This window comes from Urocampus carinirostris, chromosome 7 (assembly GCF_059441175.1).
Source record: "Urocampus carinirostris isolate Australia breed hairy pipefish chromosome 7, RoL_Ucar_1.0, whole genome shotgun sequence".
Lineage (NCBI taxonomy): Eukaryota > Metazoa > Chordata > Actinopteri > Syngnathiformes > Syngnathidae > Urocampus > Urocampus carinirostris.
The window spans coordinates 16202660-16221583 of NC_142355.1; the positions used below are offsets into that span (position 1 = coordinate 16202660).

Consider the following 18924-nt stretch of genomic DNA (forward strand, 5'->3'; position numbering starts at 1 on the left):
TTTCCTCCCACATTCCAAAGACATGCATTTCAGGTGAATTGGCCGGTTCAAATTGTCCATAGGTGTGACTGAGAGAGTGAGTTGTCTGTCCCCGTGTGCCCTGCGATTGGCTGGCAACCAGTTCAGGGTGTCCCCTGCCCACTGCCCGATGATTGCTGGGATGGGCTCCAGCACCCCCGCGACCCTACTGAGGATAAGCGGTGCAGCTGATGAGATGAGATGAGATGAGATGTCTAGTGGTGATATAACACACACTGTCCTTTGATATGTAAAATGGTTATTGGGTCACTTGTCATTATAACATAGAAATATTCAGATGTCATGGCATTGTGTGTTAGATTTAAATACCATGGATATATTCAAATATATTTAAAAATAAAAAATGTCACCTGGTTTTGTACTTGAAATGATTAAACTTAAGTTTATTTTTTAGATTTAAAAAAATTCATTTTGTCTACAATTTTTTAAGACAGTCCAATACAATCAAATATTATTTCGGTTGGGATTTTTTTCCCCCAACAATTATGACGGATCAATTAGACAATATCATTTGATCTCAAATATTATTTTAGATGGTAGTTACTCGAGGATTCATTGTCTCCTCGAAAGAAAAGCAGTTATTGTTGTTTACATTCACTCATACCCGAAATTAAAATTTTTAGATGATAGATGGCTTTTTAATGTTTGACGATCCTTGAAAGCTAGTTGCTAAGGTAGTTGATATATTTCATAGTATATTGTTCAGTCATGTTAAATACAGCGGCAACCTACAATTTCCCTTTGTGTACAAACTCAGTTATGAAAGAATCTAACTAGTTATAGTGAACTTTTTCTATACTTTTACAATGTGAGCAGGTTACAGACTGAAAGTCTGTTGTGTGGTCTTATGCAGATGACACCAACCGTTGACACATTTCCAATTTTATTTCCATTCAAATCCCTGACTTGGGAACAAAAAAAATATGTATATTATTACAGAGCGGCAAGGCTAAATATGTGACAATTTTAATGAGGAAAAATTTGCCACTTGTGAACATTTTTTTGGACAGTCGATTTTATACAAGACGGCAAGTTGTTGTGCACAGAATAACATCGCCACATTGGAATGTCAACTTTAAACAGGTTTCTCTGCAATTTCGAAAGGACCCAGCGTGACAACACCTCTCCATTCATATACTGAGAAAAGAAAAATACAACAGGTGTATCACCCATCCACATCATACATCTATTAGCGCGATTTGAATGCATACGTACCTTGTTTTTGATTAACCGATCGTCCCTTTCTTCCAGTCCAAGTAGTGGTTGAGGTGGAGGTCCAGCTAGTGCCTGTGGTTCCCCTCGCTTCAGAGGCGGTTGGATTCCACGAAACGGTTTGTTTGCCTGTTTGGCCGCCACCTGTATGGCCGCCGCCTGTATGGCCGCCGCCTGTATGGCCACCACCTGTGTGGCCGCCACCTGTGTGGCCGCCACCTGTGTGGCCGCCACCTGTGTGGCCGCCACCTGTGTGGCCGCCACCTGTGTGGCCGCCACCTGTGTGGCCACCACCTGTGTGGCCGCCACCTGTGTGGCCGCCACTGGTACTGCTATGCCAGGTGCTGCCTCCAGTATTGCTCCAGGAAGCCCCTGAACTGCCACTTCCGCCAGTGCCACTGGGGGTCCAAGAAACACCAGTTGTCTTGCCGACACCACCAGCAGCCCCTGAACTACCACTTCCGGTTGGATTCCACGAAACGGTTTGTTTGCCTGTTTGGCCGCCACCTGTATGACCTCCACCTGTATGACCTCCACCTGTATGGCCGCCACCTATATGGCCACCACCTGTATGGCCGCCACCTGTATGACCTCCACCTGTATGGCCGCCACCTGTATGGCCGCCACCTGTATGGCCGCCACCTGTATGGCCGCCACCTGTTACGCCACCGCTGGTACTGCTATGCCAGGTGCTGCCTCCAGTACTGCTCCAGGAAGCCCCTGAACTGCCACTTCCGCCAGTGCCACTGGGGCTCCAAGAAACACTAGTTGTCTTGCCGACACCACCACCAGTGCCTCCACCACCAGTTCCTCCACCACCAGTTACTCCACCACCAGTTCCTCCACCACCAGTTACTCCACCACCAGTTCCTCCACCACTAGTGCCTCCACCACCAGTACCTCCACCGCCGCCCCATTTGACACCCCCTGTTTGAGATCCACCTCCACCACCACCACCACCGGGGTTGTTCCAGCTACCGCCACCTGTGTGAGAGCCTCCTCCACCACCGGTGTTCCAGGTGCCGCCTCCGGTTTGAGAACCACCTCCGCCAACAGAGCTCCATTTGCCACCTCCTCCAACACCACCACCTCCAGGGTTGTTCCAGCTACCTCCTCCGGTTTGAGAACTGCCTCCGCCACCAGTGTTCCAGGTGCCGCCTCCGGTTTGAGAACCGCCTCCAGTTTGTGAACCACCTCCGGTTTGTGAACCACCTCCGCCAGCAGAGCTCCATTTTCCACCTCCTGTTTGAGATCCTCCTCCACCACCAGTGTTCCAGCTACCGCCTCCTGTTTGAGAGCTTCCTCCCCCACCAGTGTTCCAGCTACCGCCACCTGTTTGAGAGTCTCCTCCACCAACGGTGTTCCAGCTGCCGCCTCCGGTTTGAGAAGCAGTTCCACCACCAGTGTGCCATAGGCCGCCTCCTGTTTGAGAGCCACCTCCGCCTCCACCAACACTCCCGCCACCACCACCGGTGTTCCAGCTACCACCTCCTGTTTGAGAGCCACCTCCGCCTCCACCAACACTCCCGCCACCACCACTCCCGCCACCACCACCGGTGTTCCAGCTACCACCTCCTGTTTGAGAGCCACCTCCGCCTCCACCAACACTCCCGCCACCACCACCGGTGTTCCAGCTACCACCTCCTGTTGTAGAGCCACCTCCTGTTGTGGAGCCACCTCCAGGACCGGGACTCCAGACACTGCCTCCACCTGTATACTGTCCTCCGAGGGAATCACAGGTACCGCATGCAGAGTCCACGCCACTGGCTTCCCTCCAGCTGTGGAGGTACATAGGCAGTCAGTAGTGATCCTTGTGCAAGTATATCTAAAAAAGATTAAAACTGTATCATCAAATCATGAAACATCACACAGTCTAATGAAATGGGCCTGAGGATTTAGCTTTTGTCTGGAAGGCTGATTTGGCAGTTTCGTTAAAATTTATCTTAAATATATGGTGTGGCTCTTAGAAATATATATTTTGCTTTCAAGACACTGTGAGTCAAAAAGGTTCCTGAATCCTGTAGTAGTAGAACTCTGATATTATTCACTCTGAAAATAAAACTCTAAAATGAGATGGGCTTTTCTATTGTATCAGAGTTTTTGACAGTGTCATCTTGCTGATGACTCACCCATTCATAGCGTAGGAACAGGCTCTGTGGTCATTATCAATGTCATGGCCAGTCGATGTGGCTCTCAAGTTGCAGGTAATGTAAAGCTGTAGGAAGATGAAATGCCATTTTGAATGAATGGATGAAACTTTTTTCCAACATGAGAAAAAAAATGAACAAAACAACAAGTCAAAAAACAAAAATAATGTTAACGTAACATGTCCGAAAAGGACTAGGAAGAAGCATCCATCCATCCATCCATCAGTTATCTGCACCGTTTATCCTCAGTAGGGTCGCGGGGGTGCTGGAGCCCATCTGATCTATCTTCGGAACTGCTTGCCAGCCAATCTCAGAGACAGACCACTCACTTGCTAATTCACACCTAGGGATAATTTGGACCGGCCAATTAACCTGCATGCATGTTTTTGGAATGTGGGAGGAAACCGGAGGGCCCGGAGGAAACCCACGCAAGCACGGGGAGAACATGCAAACTCCACACAAGAAGGTTTGATCTCTTGACCTCAGAACTGTCCCGCACACGTGCTAACCACTGCGCTGCCTTGCTGCCCAGGAAGAAGCATATGCTTATTTAATCCTACCCCTTCGACTTCCTTAATAATTGTGTGTTATAGCTGGAGCTCATGTTTATATATACATATTTACATTAGTGTTCATTTTACCTGTGAAAAGTGATGGGTCTCGGGACTCGCATGCTCAAAAATCTATGGGTCCCAACAGAGATCTATGGGTCCCCAAAATTTTGTCTAATCGAGGTTGAAATTGTAAATCTGTGACAAATATATAATATAAGTCTATATATTCATTCACTTTTAATCATCAAATTATTAATTCATTTTCTGCATCAAATTATTGTTGGTAATATACCGATTAAAGGGATAACCACAAACCTGTCTTTTTTTGTTTTCTCCTTTTATACTTCCTTTTTTTCTTAACTTTTTAATACAACATAATTCGTAATATCAATCATTAAAGCAAGTGAGCCATTTGAGAGCCGGCTCTTTTTAATGAGTTGAGCCAAAAAAGCCGGTTCTCTAAAAAAAGACGGACTTCCTTTCACTACACAACTCGAACTCGTTTGACTTGATTGATTTGCCGTTTCGTGATAGTCGGTGTATACCCGTACCCATCATTGACAAATTTGCATTTTTCCGTACAGATTTTCTCGTACGTCGTACACGTCTTAAAATGCATAATAAACGTACTTTGTACGGCAAAAACGTACAGGTTGACAGGTATGAATTTCTCCGCCGTTTTCTGTGCCGGAATTATTATTGTTATCATTTTCTGCATTATGTTTCGACGAATTACTGACACTGATAAAATTACCAATTTTGTGTTGATTTTCACCGAATGCTAACTTTTTTTTCAGAGGCATACTTAACCTTCGCTCGACGACAAGCACCACAACATTGACGTAATCTCGAAGCAACAACATCTCGTTGGCCGAGATTGGCGTGCAGACGAAAACTCGAACCGCGAGACCAGAACAACAATGATGGATCTGCCCGACGAAAAGTTTGGAACGCAGTAAATCTTTGTTAAAAAAAAAGTAATCGAGTAATAATGACAATTTTGTGGCAAAAAGGTTGCGTCCCGGGGACGTACGTTGATTTGAGATTATGCATCCTCAGCAAAAATGATGCGTCTAGGACGCAGGGACGCGGGCAAACGAGAACACTGTTTACATAGGTTGATGTTACAAGACAATAGGGAAATAATATTGCTAATAATAATAAATCCTTTTTTTTCTTTTACACTTTGAGATATACAAAAAGGGGAATAAAAAAAACATACAAAAGAAAGTAACAAAAGATAGCACCGAAGGGGGAGTGAGTAGAAGACACACTCATTTGGTCCCACCATCTCTATAGTTACTTCTTCTTTATCATCATTAAAATCACCATCACTATTTTCACTGTCAACATCATCATCATCATTGCTGTGTCCATACATTTTCAGCAAACTATATATTAAGAGTATTTATTATAATAACAACAACTGTCATTGGTGCTCATGGTGACAACTGACAGTTTTATGGTTTGTGTTGACCATCATAAAAAGTATCTTTGAACCTGCTGCTACAGGCGCCCAAGGCAGCAGAACTATCCATTGCTAAGTGTCCTGATCTGTGCATTAAAGACAAAACATGGGAGCTTGAGCCAAAGGGGATGAGCGTCCAGCATTAAGCCCCCCACTTGTCTGCCCTAACTATGAGTTGTGCAGTTATGACTGATTTTGTGTTCTGAATAAGTTATTTCTATGTTAACATATCTCCATCTATTTACTTTTTGTTTAGTTTTCACAATCATCACTGACGTATTTATTTACCTCATTGTTTTGTTTATAAATATATATCTAGATTGCAATAAATTTGCATTATATAATGGTGACAGCAATATAATAACAAAAACAATGTTCAACAATAAGAATTGTCTTATAGTTGATAATTATAATAATCATTACAACAATAACACAAATAATACGCATGACAATACTTATATTAATAATAACAAGATAACAAGCTTAATTATTAGCTTGACCCATCTGTTCATCGTATAAGGCTTCTGCTCATGCATTATTTGGATACCGATGATAGTAATAATAATAACAATAATAGTGACAATAACAGTAATAATAATAATAATAATAATAATAATAATAATAATAATCACCATAATAATTCTATATACCACAGCCATATCCCCCTAGTGGGAGGTGTCAAGAGTCATTTCTGACTCTTTTTGGGAGATTGATTCAGAGGAGGGCATTCCCAGCCCCCTCGCTCAACCCAACTGAGGTGTTGGGAGTCATTAGGTGACCAAACCCCCCAATTCCAACCCCTAATGCTGAACGCCAAGCAGGGAGGCAATGAGTACCAATGTTGTAAGTCTTAGGTATGACTTGGTCGAGGCTTGAACCAGCAACCACCCAGTCTCGGAGCGGGCGCCCTACCATCTAGGCTACCGAGCATAATAATACAAATAATAAATAATACCAGAATAATTATTACTTTTACCCATCTATTAGCTCTGTAATCACTAAATAGCTTTTAGACACCAATCGTACTGACAATAATAGCAATAATAACAGTTAATAACAGTTAGGATGATAATAATAACCACAGTAGTATTAATAACAATAACAGGGTTAATTATTGGCTTAAACCATTTATCTACGGGGCGGCAGTAGCTCAGGAGGTAGAGCGCTCGTCTTGGGATCAAGGGATCCCAGTTCGAATCCCGGCTCGTCCGTGTTACATGTTGAAGTGTCCTTGGGTAAGACACTGAACCCCTGACACCCCCTAATAAGCAGGTTAGCGCCTTACATGGCTGTAAGGCCGCTATTGGGAAATGTGAAGCACAATGTAAAGCGCTTTGGGAAGTCATTGACTTGAATAGCGCTATATAAATGCAGATCATTTCATTTTTTCATTTCATTTCATTTCATTTACTATATAATGGTTCTAATCTCTAAATATCATTCAGACCCCATTTTCCTCCTCTCCGTACTTTGACTATATTGGGGTTTTTTTTGTATCTGGATTTTAACAGGTGGATATTTGGACATTGCTTTACTGATTTATTGTTCGTATTAATTTGTCTCATTGGACATTTTCTATTGTAGTCTGCACTGAATATTTCCAAAAATATATCAAAAGCAAAATCCACATCATCTGTACCATACAGTATAAAATATTCCAGCTTTATTTTACAGCATAGGCGAAGTGTCTTTGGGCAAGCCACTGAATCCCTAATGCCCCTTGCATGGCTGACGCTGCTATCAGTATGTTAGTGTGTGTGAATGGGTAAGTGTGAAGCACATTGTAAAGCGCTTTGGGAGGTCTTCATTGACTTGAAAAGCGCTATATAAATTTTGACCATTTACATTTTTTAAGTCTGCATTAAGTGATTTAATTGTCTCTTCAGTTTTTGTTTTTTTTAATTTTTGGTCTCCTCATAAATGTTTGCCTCTAAAAAAAATCCAGCCGGGCTCATATTTGGACATGCTCACCATCCCATTGTCGGCGCCCTGGAACCTGAAGGCTTCAAACTGGAACTGGAGCATGTTCTCTGCCGTGCGTGACATGAACCTAGAGTCTGCGCCTGTAACTCTTGCGTCGATTAAACATCTGCATGATGAAGAAATATAGTGACAAATATGTAAATATTAGTGAGTTCATGACTTGATTGATGGCAATACACACCAATGGGACTGTATGAATTACGTTTTATTTTTTCATTAAGAAAGTATTCTTCGAACTGGATTCCCATTCACTAAAACAAAATGCTATGGAGTAGTTTTTGTGACAAGAACTTATTCTGTTTCAATATGTTCAGTTGTGAAATTGTCAAATGTTCCTAAAATTACAAGTGCATATCTCCTGGACCACACTCCTAAACACTAGGAGGCAGTAAATAATACACACTGTTCCTTTAAATTTAACAATTTTATGACATTTGAGTGTTTAAAAATTTGAATAATTGCAGTGGGGGATGAGGGATCTAATTCTGTGAATGTGTATTTTTAAAATGAGAACAAAAACAGAAGCCATATTGTTAAAATGCATCGAGATTATTTTTGAGATTATCATATGAAAAGCAGTACTACCATGCTTAGATTTTTAATTCACATTTCATTGTGACAAAACATGTAAAATCTAGGAAGGGAAGGTTTTTCAGTGTGTTTGATTAATATTTAAAAAATATATCATTTTTTTCTCAGTTGAAAAGAAGCTTTTGTAAATAAATGCAAAAATAGTGATTTTAACACTTTACACTCTGCTGCGAGTTTCAAAAATTTGATTATTTTCAGGACATGACAACGGAAAAAAAATATTGTGATGAATTGTTTCCGTGTCAAGCAGCACTTTGGCAGGGATTATTTTACAATTTGAGCAGTCCCATTAGATGATTACTTCTTAAAAAATAGCATTGTACAGTAAACAAAACAAACACAATACAGCAGTTTGAGTGATTAGTTTCTTATTAAAAAGAAATAAAAAATAGATTTTTTTATAGGGTACATTGAGAGCCTTATTGGTTTATATAATATTTTTAGTAAAACTTATTTTATCTTGTTTTTTCATTCAAACAGATTGTTTTCGCTCCTGTTGTTGCGCTTGTGTCTAGATATAAAAGCGGAATGTAGTCTCTCACCCTTGATCAAGGAAGGTATATCTGGGACTGGAATTCATATCTGGCGAGAGAGTGGCGGTGCAGCTTTCCACAAATACTCGCAGGGGTACATGGTGGTATTGCCTGACGGAGGCTTCGATACGGACCATGTCTCCCAGGTAGTATTGGTAACGGGGTCTCTCGTGCATCCAGTCGTCTTGGAGGAGAGGTTAAATTTAACAGACATAGTTGTAGATAAGAAAAACAGAAGTTCTTACCGGTCCTCAGAGATAGAGAGAAGTACAAGAACTCCTCTGCAACTCTGACCGCAGAAAAGGGAATCCATTTTGGGTCCAGTGGGAGGCTGCTCACGTTGTGATGCCTAAAAGATTTAAACAGCGGTTGGCCAGTGCTGGGAATGTACTACATGTTATATTTTTTAGGACCAACAAAAATGTTTTTCCTTTTTATTTGTTCTTGATTCTGTATGAAAATATATATATATATATATATATATATATATATATATATATATATATATATATTTTTTATAGAATAGAATAGAATAGAATAGAATATACCTTTATTGTCATTGTTACAAAATGGGTTAACATATTGTGACAACGAAATTGGGCATGACACTCCAGTTTTACACATTCACAGTGAGGTATGAGCCAAGAAGATAAAGGAACAAAGGAAGATAAGGTTATAAAACAAGGGGGATAAGGCTATAGTTATAATTTACATGGTATTTACACAAGAAATGTCGGCATGTGGGATGTTACATACAGTGTTGTCGTGATACCATTGGTATCGTAAGGGTTGTGCAATATTGCATTTGGTGCAAAGTCATCATAGTGCAAAAAATAGTCAGCATATGCATTGGTGCACACATAGACATCATAGTGCAATTGTTATCATATGTTTTCTCACACGTAACTTGAACAGTAGTTCCAGATCAAAGACCGTACCTTGTGCCAGTGACTGGTAGGTTTTTTTTTTCTAACTCACTTACTAAAAGTCAGATATGATAGACTCAAGATAGCCTGTTGCTACAAACAAGATTAAGTTGCAGAAGGCTAAAGGCCAGTGGCGAATATCCTCCTGCCAACCTTTTTTCAGCAGCCACCAAAATGGCCTAGATCTGTTTTTTTGTTGTCGTGTGGCTTTCATATGTTTGTTGAAATACATTTTTGTGGCACATTATAGGCTCCTTGTTTTGTACATCGGCGCAGTGGTTGTTGCGTGAGCGGCACAGTTCTTTGGTCATGAGATTGAACCTCCTGTGTGGAGTTTGCATGTTCTCCCTGTGCTTGCGTGGTTTTCCTCCAGGTACTCCGGTTTCCTCCCACATTCCAAAAACATGCATGTTAGGTTAATTGGCTGGTCCAAATTGTCCCTAAGTGTGAATGAGCGAGTGAGTTGTCTGTCCCTGTGTGCCCTGGCTGGCAACCAGTTCAGGGTGTCCCCTGCCCACTGCCCGAGGATGGCTAGGATGGGCTCCGGCACCCAGATAATGGATGGATGGATGTTTTTATGTTTGTTTTTTTGAATAGTGTGTATTGCCATCTATATATATATATATATATATATATATATATATATATATATATATATATATATATATAGTGTTCATTTTACCTCTGAAAAGTGATGGGTGACTCGCATGCTCAAAAATCTATGGGTCCCAACAGAGTTCTATGGGTCCCCAAAATTTAGTGTTATCGAGCTTAAAATTGTTAATCGGCGACAAATATATAATATACAGGGAGTGCAGAATTATTAGGCAAATGAGTATTTTGACCACATCACCCTCTTTATGCATGTTGTCTTACTCCAAGCTGTATAGGCTCGAAAGCCTACTACCAATTAAGCATATCAGGTGATGTGCATCTCTGTAATGAGAAGGGGTGTGGTCTAATGACATCAACACCCTATATCAGGTGTGCATAATTATTAGGCAACTTCCTTTCCTTTGGCAAAATGGGTCAGAAGAGGGACTTGACAGGCTCTGAAAAGTCAAAAATAGTGAGATATCTTGCAGAGGGATGCAGCACTCTTAAAATTGCCAAGCTTCTGAAGCGTGATCATCGAACAATCAAGCGTTACATTCAAAATAGTCAACAGGGTCGCAAGAAGCGTGTAGAAAAACCAAGGCGCAAAATAACTGCCTGTGAACTGAGAAAAGTCAAGCGTACAACTGCCAAGATGCCACTTGCCACCAGTTTTGCCATATTTCAGAGCTGCAACATCACTGGAGTGCCCAAAAGCACAAGGTGTGCAATACTCAGAGACATGGCCAAGGTAAGAAAGGCTGAAAAACGACCACCACTGAACAAGACACACAAGCTGAAACGTCAAGACTGGGCCAAGAAAAATCTCAAGACGTATTTTTCTAAGGTTTTATGGACTGATGAAATGAGAGTGAGTCTTGATGGGCCAGATGGATGGGCCCGTGGCTGGATCGGTAAAGGGCATAGAGCTCCAGTCCGCCTCAGACGCCAGCAAGGTGGAGGTGGGGTACTGGTATGGGCTGGTATCATCAAAGATGAGCTTGTGGGGCCTTTTCGGGTTGAGGATGGACTCAAGCTCAACTCCCAGTCCTACTGCCAGTTTCTGGAAGACACCTTCTTCAAGCAGTGGTACAGGAAGAAGTCCGCATCCTTCAAGAAAAACATGATTTTCATGCAGGACAACGCTCCATCACACGCATCCAAGTACTCCACAGCGTGGCTGGCAAGAAAGGGTCTAAAAGAAGAAAAACTAATGACATGGCCTCCTTGTTCACCTGATCTGAACCCCATAGAGAACCTGTGGTCCCTCATCAAATGTGAGATTTACAAGGAGGGAAAACGGTACACCTCTCTGAACAGTGTCTGGGAGGCTGTGGTTGCTGCTGAAAGCAATGTTGAACGTGAACAGATCAAAGCACTGACAGAATCCATGGATGGCAGGCTTTTGAGTGTCCTTGCAAAGAAAGGTGGCTATATTGGTCACTGATTTGTTTTTGTTTTGTTTTTGAATGTCAGAAATGTATATATGTGAATGTTGAGCTGTTATATTGGTTTCCCTGATGAAAATAAATAATTGAAATGGGTATACATTTGTTTTTTGTTAAGTTGCCTAATAATTATGCACAGTAATAGTCACCTGCACACACAGATATCCTCCTAAAATAGCTAAAACTAAAAAAGCCCCACTCCAACTTCCAAAATATTCAGCTTTGATATTAATGAGACTTTTGGGTTCATTAAGAACATGGTTGTTGTTCAATAATAAAATTAATCCTCAAAAATACAACTTGCCTAATAATTCTGCACTCCCTGTAGATAGATAGATAGATAGATAGATACTTTACTGTAAATCTATATTTTCAGTCAGTTTTAATCATCACACTTAAGTGGTAATACAAAGCAGTTTTCACTTCAAGATTTTTCAGTTCACAAAAATATTGTACATTATGCAAAAAAATATTGCTGAAATATTAGTCTCTGTATTCATGCAGTTTTAATCATCACAGTTAATTGGTAATACAAAGCAGTTATCACTTCAGATTTTTCAGCTCATATATTCTTCGTAGTTTGCTGTCCCGCCACAATTGTAATGCGTTCTCAAGGTCGAATTGTTTTGTAAGAAGCACCTTCATAAGCTGGTGTTGTGTTGCGATATTGAGGCGGTTTCGCTTTTTTGGGAGGATGTCGTTTTGGACGCTGAAACCCCTCTCACAACCTGCAGTATGTTCGGCTGATGTCTTTGCAAGCTACGCCAACAGAATGAGATTTGGAAAATCATGTAGCCTCCATTATCATCCTCCTCATAGCGTAACCAGGGATATAATTTAGTCCATTTTGACAGAAAAGTCCTTTTCTTGCTAGGAGTATTCTTTTGTTTATTTTCTTTCGTCGAATCGTTCGCTTCAACGCACGGGTTTTTCCTGCCCCTGCTATCTTCTGAAGAATTTCTCCGCCGTTTTTTCGTGCCGCAATTATTGCCGTTGTTATCACTCTCTGCATTGTGTTTCGACTTATTACTGACACTGAAGAAATTACCAATTTTGCGTTGATTTGCCCTTGATACTAACTGTTTTTTCGGAGGCATACTTCTCTTTCACTCGACGACAAGCACCACAACAATGACGTAATCTCGAAGCAACAAGATCTCGTTTGCCGAGATCGGCAAAAATTCGAACCGCGAGACCGAAATAACAATGGCGGATCTGCCTGACGAAAGGTCTGGAGTGCGGTAAATCTTTGTTTAAAAAAAGGAATCGGGTAATAATGACAATTTTGTGTCAAAAAAGTTGCATATCGGGGACGAACGATGATTTGACACTATTCGTCCCCAGCAAAAATGATGCGTCTAGGACCCAGGCACGCGGGCAAAAGAGAACACTATATATATATATATATATATATATATATATATATATATATATATATATATATATATATATATATATATATATATATATATATATATATATATATATATATACAGATACAGGGTTGGGTAGGGTTACTTTAACTGGATTACTTTCAATTACTTTTGGATTACTCCAATACCAAATATGCTAATAAAAGACAAAAGAAACTAAATATGAATAAAATGATGACTCACAACACGTGGTAAGCTTTCTCTCCTGGGTTTGATCCCTTTGATCTCCGGCAAAACTAACATAAAATGCGACAGAAACAAAATGAAAATAAATCCAAACAGCTTGCCAACATCATTTTTGCCGTTCGGTGTATTCCGTTACTCCCCAAGCCTGCACAACATTTTGTAATTGTATTCATATTTAGTTTCTTTTGTCTTTTATTAGCATATTTGGTATTGGAGTAATCCAGAAGTAATTGAAAATAATCAAGTTAAAGTAACCCTACCCAACCCTGTATAAATATATATATATATATGCAAATTAGTAACTTTTTTTAAACTTGGGGGAAAAAAAAACGGGAAAAAAAACAACCTTTTGAAGATAAAACTATTCACTTTTGTAAAATTCTTAACAATCCTTAAAAAAGCTATGGAGGTTTCTTATTATGGGGAAAAAAAAATATTTTTCCCTACTGGCAGAAAATGTATTTTAGAACATTTCTTGGGAAAATCTAATGTTGGTAAAACATTAATAATCAAATGCTGAAATGAGCATCGATTATCTCATATGGCTTTTTTTTTTTTATTGGGAATATAAAAATATTAATCATATGGGAAGATATTTACCTGCTCTAATAGCAGATAACTTTGCTTAATCGAGGGTATCTTTTGTTTTTATTTCGGAATAATTTAAGATGGTTTATTTTAAGTTACTTCATGCCTTCTGGGTAGTGATTTTTGGGCAGCGCACAGACAAAAACCCAAAATAGCAAGCTTGGTAAATGAAAGTAAAAATAAGTCTTTTGTATTTTTCAGGGGTGTTCGGTAGCATATATTTTTCAGTCCTATACCAAGTACGGATACAGTTATCATACAATATTCCCTTTCAAATAAAAAAAGGTTGATATTTTTAAAGAATTGCCTTGAAATCCCAACATAATATTGCATTCAAATAATAGTGGTTTATTGTTCTTCTAATTTCCAGTTCCTGACTAAATTTCCAGTGGAGGGCAGCAAATACTGGGATCAGCACCAATACGCTTCCATTTTCTGTACGTTGACTGAAGATTAAAAAGTGTAGACATATCATAAAACAGACCAACAACTTTACAATATTTTTCAACGCGCGTAAAAGGTGTAGATTATATGTCTTACTTTAACCATTTTCATACAGTACAGACATCCATTATCTGTACCGCCTATTCTCAGTAGGGTCGCGGGGGTGCTGGAGCCCATCCCAGCTATCTTCGGACAGTGGGCAGGGGACACCCTGAACTGGTTGCCAGCCAGTCGCAAGGCACACAGGGACAGACAATTTGCTCACTCATTCACCCCTAGGGACAATTTAGACCGGCCAATTAACCTAACATGCATGTTTTTTGAATGTGGGAGGAAAGCGGAGTGCCCGGAGGAAACCCATGCAAGCACGGGGAGAACATGCAAACTCCACACGGGAGGTTCGATCTCATGACCCTAGAACAGTGCAGCACACGCGCTAACCACTGCGCCGCGGTGCTGCCCTACAGTACAGACATTTTTTTTTTTTTTTAAAACCTGCGTGGAAAAGTATGTCACCCACCAGCGCTCCCTCAAGCCCTTATTTCTCGAACCTGTTGTGTTCCACCCAAAACAACAGATGGAGGCAGTGGAAAATAAAGCATAAAAGGTTTTGTGAGCTCAGTTGGGCATTGTTAACACACACTTAATAGAGAAAACTTTCAACTTTTTAGGGACACTCTCAAACGACGCACCCCACACAATTCTTGAGTCATTTTTTATTTGAACCAGTTAAAATTCCCTTTAGGGCAGCACGGCGGCGCAGTGGTTAGCGCGTGTGCGGCACAGTTCTAAGGTCTTGGGAACCTCCTGTGTGGGTTCAATTCCAGCTACTGGACTTCCTGTGCGGAGTTTGCATGTTCTCCCCGTGCTTGCGTGGGTTTCCTCCGGGCACTCCGGTTTCCTCCCACATTCCAAAGACATGCATTTCAGGTGGATTGGCCGGTCCAAATTGTCCCTAGGTGTGAATGAACGAGCGAGTTGTCTGTCCCTGTGTGCCCTGCGATTGGCTGGCAACCAGTTCAGGGTGTCCCCTCCCCACTGCCCGATGATTGCTGGCATGGGCTCCAGCACCCCCGCGACCCTACTGAGGATAAGCGGTGCAGCTAATGAGATGAGATGAGAAAATTCCCTTTATGAATAATGCATCTGTTTTTATGAGGGGGAAAACAGGGTACCTTGAGTAATGACATTCCACAAAAACAGCAGCTTCGTTGGTCCTCATAACTGGGGTGCCGCCTAGCGTTGAAGGGTTATAGTTCAGACTGAAGGTGTAGACGAGGGATTGATCATTCGTCTGCAGAAGGGGGACAAATAAAACCGATCACGTGCAGGATGACGCTTCATTATGGGATATAAATCCAAGACGGTTTCTGTATAGTGCGCCCGTGGCTTACCCGTGACATGCTGTTGCACTCCTGCAGCTCAGACTCAAAAATCAGCACGTGAGCCTGAGTGTCTTCAGCCACAGGGGCACAAGTACCCAGTGTCATATCCCCGGGCTTGATGTACTGGCCTATTCCAAAGAAGTCCATCTGGACCTCCACGCGTGCTTGCCTCTCCCCGCATTCCACAGAGACAGTGGCAGCCGGGACTGGGTGTCTCAGCTCAAATTCGGTCACGGTCTCCAACTCAACTGTGGGCCCTTCGGGGTAGCTCCAAGTAAGCGGCCTCTCCAGTACATGTTTGGCCTGCTGCTGATCGTGAGGATTATGACCTGGTGTATGGAATCCGGAGCACAGGCCGCCAAACACGGCCAGTGCCACCAGGCACACAGCAGTGTGCTTCATCTTTGAGGACTCACAACAACCAGTGACCCCCACGGGATGCTGTAAGGACAAGATTCACGCTTGCCCTTTTTATAAGCAGGCCAGGTGTTTGCCCACCTTCTCCTAACATCACGTTGCACGGCTCCCATGACAGCTGATAAGGAAAAGTGTCAGCCAATCCAGTTTGAGTTGACCCCAGTTGTGTGGCGCTGTGTTTGGACTAGGATGCTGATCTTCACTCTGCTTTGAATTGAAATAGTGCCAACTCGTTGCATAACAAGATGAAAAGCTATACTGAGCCGATACAAGCCACACTCAATAGACAGTTGGGTAAAAATCAAGGTTTGGGTGTAACGGAATACATGTAACAGCATTACGTAATTAGGATACAAAAAAAAGTAATTTTATACCGTTACAGTTACAGAAAAAAAAGATGAAATCAAATCACAGGTACATTTAGTTAAATTTAGGATTATTGTTTTACTATATGTATAGAGTCAATATAAACCAATAGACAAATTGTGTCAGTCATAATAATTCGTTTGTCATAATTTCAATCACTGACACTTGAGAGACAGCTAGAGATGAGGTGCGCGCGTCATAGTAATGTGACTGTCTGTTGCACAGATTGTACAAACGACAAACACACACATTGTTTTGCAGGTAAAAGTACTTCTCTTTTTGTCTGTATTTTATTTTTCCTTCAATGTAGGACTTATTTTGTTGGAGTAACCATAACCTGCAGTTTTGTGAGGACAGCTCATTTGCTCCAAGTGATGCATTCAGTGATATAAAGTAAATATGATTGGTTGTCTTCTTTTGGTATTTTGCAGTTAATTTGTGTTCAAAATCACTACTCGATCGCTGAATTGTTTGATTGTGGGAATGTCTTACATAACCTAGTACTTCTGAATATTGTCAAAAGGTCTAGCATCCCCACTTCAAACAAGTAAAACTGGAACTTGGACACAAAACATCTCAGTGTGGGAAATTTAGAAAGTGAACATGTGTTTAAAACAATATTTGGTACTTAATGTGCTCTTAATGTGAACTAAAACATAGTATATCATGTCTGCCATGTAAGAACAAAGTTTTATTTTTTATACATTACTACGTGGGGCAGAACATCAGCACAGTGGTTAGCGCGTAAACGGCACAGTTCTGAGGTCCCGGGTTCAAACATTCCTGTGTGGAGTTTGCATGTTCTCCCCGTGCTTGCCTGGGTTTCCTCCGGGCATGCTCCAAAAACATGCATTTCAGGTTAATTGGCCGGTCCAAATTGTCCCTAGGTGTGAATGAGCAAGTGAGTTATCTGTCTCTGTGTGCCCTGCGACTGGCTGGCAACTGGTTAAGGGTGTCCCCTGCCCACTGCCCGAAGATAGCTGAGATGGGCTCCAGCGCCCTGCTACCCTATTGAGAATAAGCGGTGTAGATAATGGATGGATGGATGGATGGATGGACGTTACCACGTGGTAAAATATAAAGCACATCTTTGTAGGACTACAAGCAACTACCTGACCCTAATTTGTTTATTTATCTTCAACTAAATAGAGAACTTTTATCAAGATTATATTTATTTTGTCTTTTATTAGCATATTTGGTATTAAAGTAATCCAAAAGTAATCAAAAGCAATCAAGTTATATTACTGCAATATCATGGTATTTGGATTAATAATAATAATAATAATAATAATTTCCTTTGTATTGTCATTCTTTGTAACAATGTACACAGAACGAAATGTCGATACACCTGACCCGTTGTAGCGAGTCGATGCAGCCGCAGCCAGAGGGCGCCGCCATTATACCAATTATACTGATTACATTTTTCAACAGGTAACTAGTAACTTTATCTGATTCCATTTATTAAGTAACCCTCCCAATTCTAGTAATAATGCATCTAAGGAATTATTAAACGTGGGGTGGATCATTAAGGTGTCCTTAAAATGTTGAAGATTAAATATTTTCTCTATTTGGTATGTGTTAACAATGCTCAACAGAGTTCAAAGAGCCCATATGCTTTATTTTCCACTGCATCTATCACTTGTATCTTACTTTTATCAGAGCTGTTCGGGGCGGAACACATTAGATTTGCATAAAGGGGACTGAATGCTCGAGATTGACATCACGCTTGTCCCTGCGGGTTTTGTTTTATTTGAAAGTGTAACATTCCCTGGGTTGCCAGATTGTCTATGAAATTCACGTACTTGCACTTGCATCATGAATAAGCTAAGGCTGCAATTTTGACTATAATCCAAAGGATGGGGGTAGAGAGTAAAAAAGTTATTACCATTTTAGTACCAGGTTGTAATTATTGGAGAAATTATTGGAGAAATTCACAATGGCGCACCTTATGTTTTTAGAACGGGTCTGCGGGCTACTCAGGTGGTCTTGGGGGCTACCTGGTGCTCAGAGGCACTATGTTGGAGACCCCAGGTATACAGTAATCCCTCGCTATAATGCAGTGTACTTCTAACGGTTTCACTACTTTACCGATTTGCATTGTGAGTTCTGTATTCTGAATGGCTAGACAGTCTCCCCTCATATATTTATTTGATGGCACACCAGTTATTGACAAAAAAAAAAGTTGTATCCTGTACTTTAATTTGTTAAATGCTTGAGCCTGTAAAATCGTTTGTGCTTTGGTTCTAGGATATAAAAGAATATCTAAATGTATAAACAATTGTAAAAAAATAAAAGTTTCTACTTCATAGATTTTGCTCGTAAGAGGTGAATTAAATGAGGGGGGGAGATTGTTTATATATAAACGTGAGGATGACGACTGTGTGATACCTATCTTGTAATTGATCAATAAAGGTACAATTGTGTATGTAATCTTTTTTTTTCTTCATATAAACAAAATTGTACTGAGAATATAAACAAAATCATACTGAGAATGGCGGTCACCAAAAAGGTTATGTTGACAGTGGGTTAGGGCCACCTGCCCCATGCAGAGCATGTCAAACTCTGCCTTCTCTCTGCCAAAGTACATCTGTGCAATCGATGTTGGACCTC

The 18924-nt window shown here is 40.9% G+C and overlaps 1 protein-coding gene across 1 annotated transcript; it reads right to left on the reverse strand.

Annotated features, from left to right (window-relative positions):
- Positions 1 to 905: 905 nt before the first annotated feature.
- On the reverse strand, positions 906 to 16011 carry LOC148362468 (uncharacterized). The gene is made up of 8 exons (XM_088339898.1): positions 15541 to 16011; positions 15322 to 15440; positions 8773 to 8876; positions 8537 to 8711; positions 7392 to 7509; positions 3381 to 3466; positions 1255 to 3029; positions 906 to 1176 (listed from the first exon to the last, which is right to left on the reverse strand). Exons 1-8 carry the CDS (start codon positions 15931 to 15933, stop codon positions 1115 to 1117), a joined length of 2832 nt encoding a protein of 943 aa, XP_088196024.1. The 5' UTR covers positions 15934 to 16011; the 3' UTR covers positions 906 to 1114.
- Between the last annotated feature and the right edge of the window lie 2913 nt (positions 16012 to 18924).

What these genes read in the sequence shown, in the direction of transcription:
- LOC148362468 (XM_088339898.1), bottom strand. Translation starts at nt 15,933, where the DNA reads ATGAAGCACACTGCTGTGTGCCTGGTGGCACTGGCCGTGTTTGGCGGC. An exon ending in AGTGCAACAGCATGTCACGG is followed by an intron (nt 15,441 to 15,540) that starts GTAAGCCACGGG and finishes CCCCTTCTGCAG; the next exon opens with ACGAATGATCAATCCCTCGT. An exon ending in TATACCTTCCTTGATCAAGG is followed by an intron (nt 7,510 to 8,536) that starts GTGAGAGACTAC and finishes TTCATCATGCAG; the next exon opens with ATGTTTAATCGACGCAAGAG.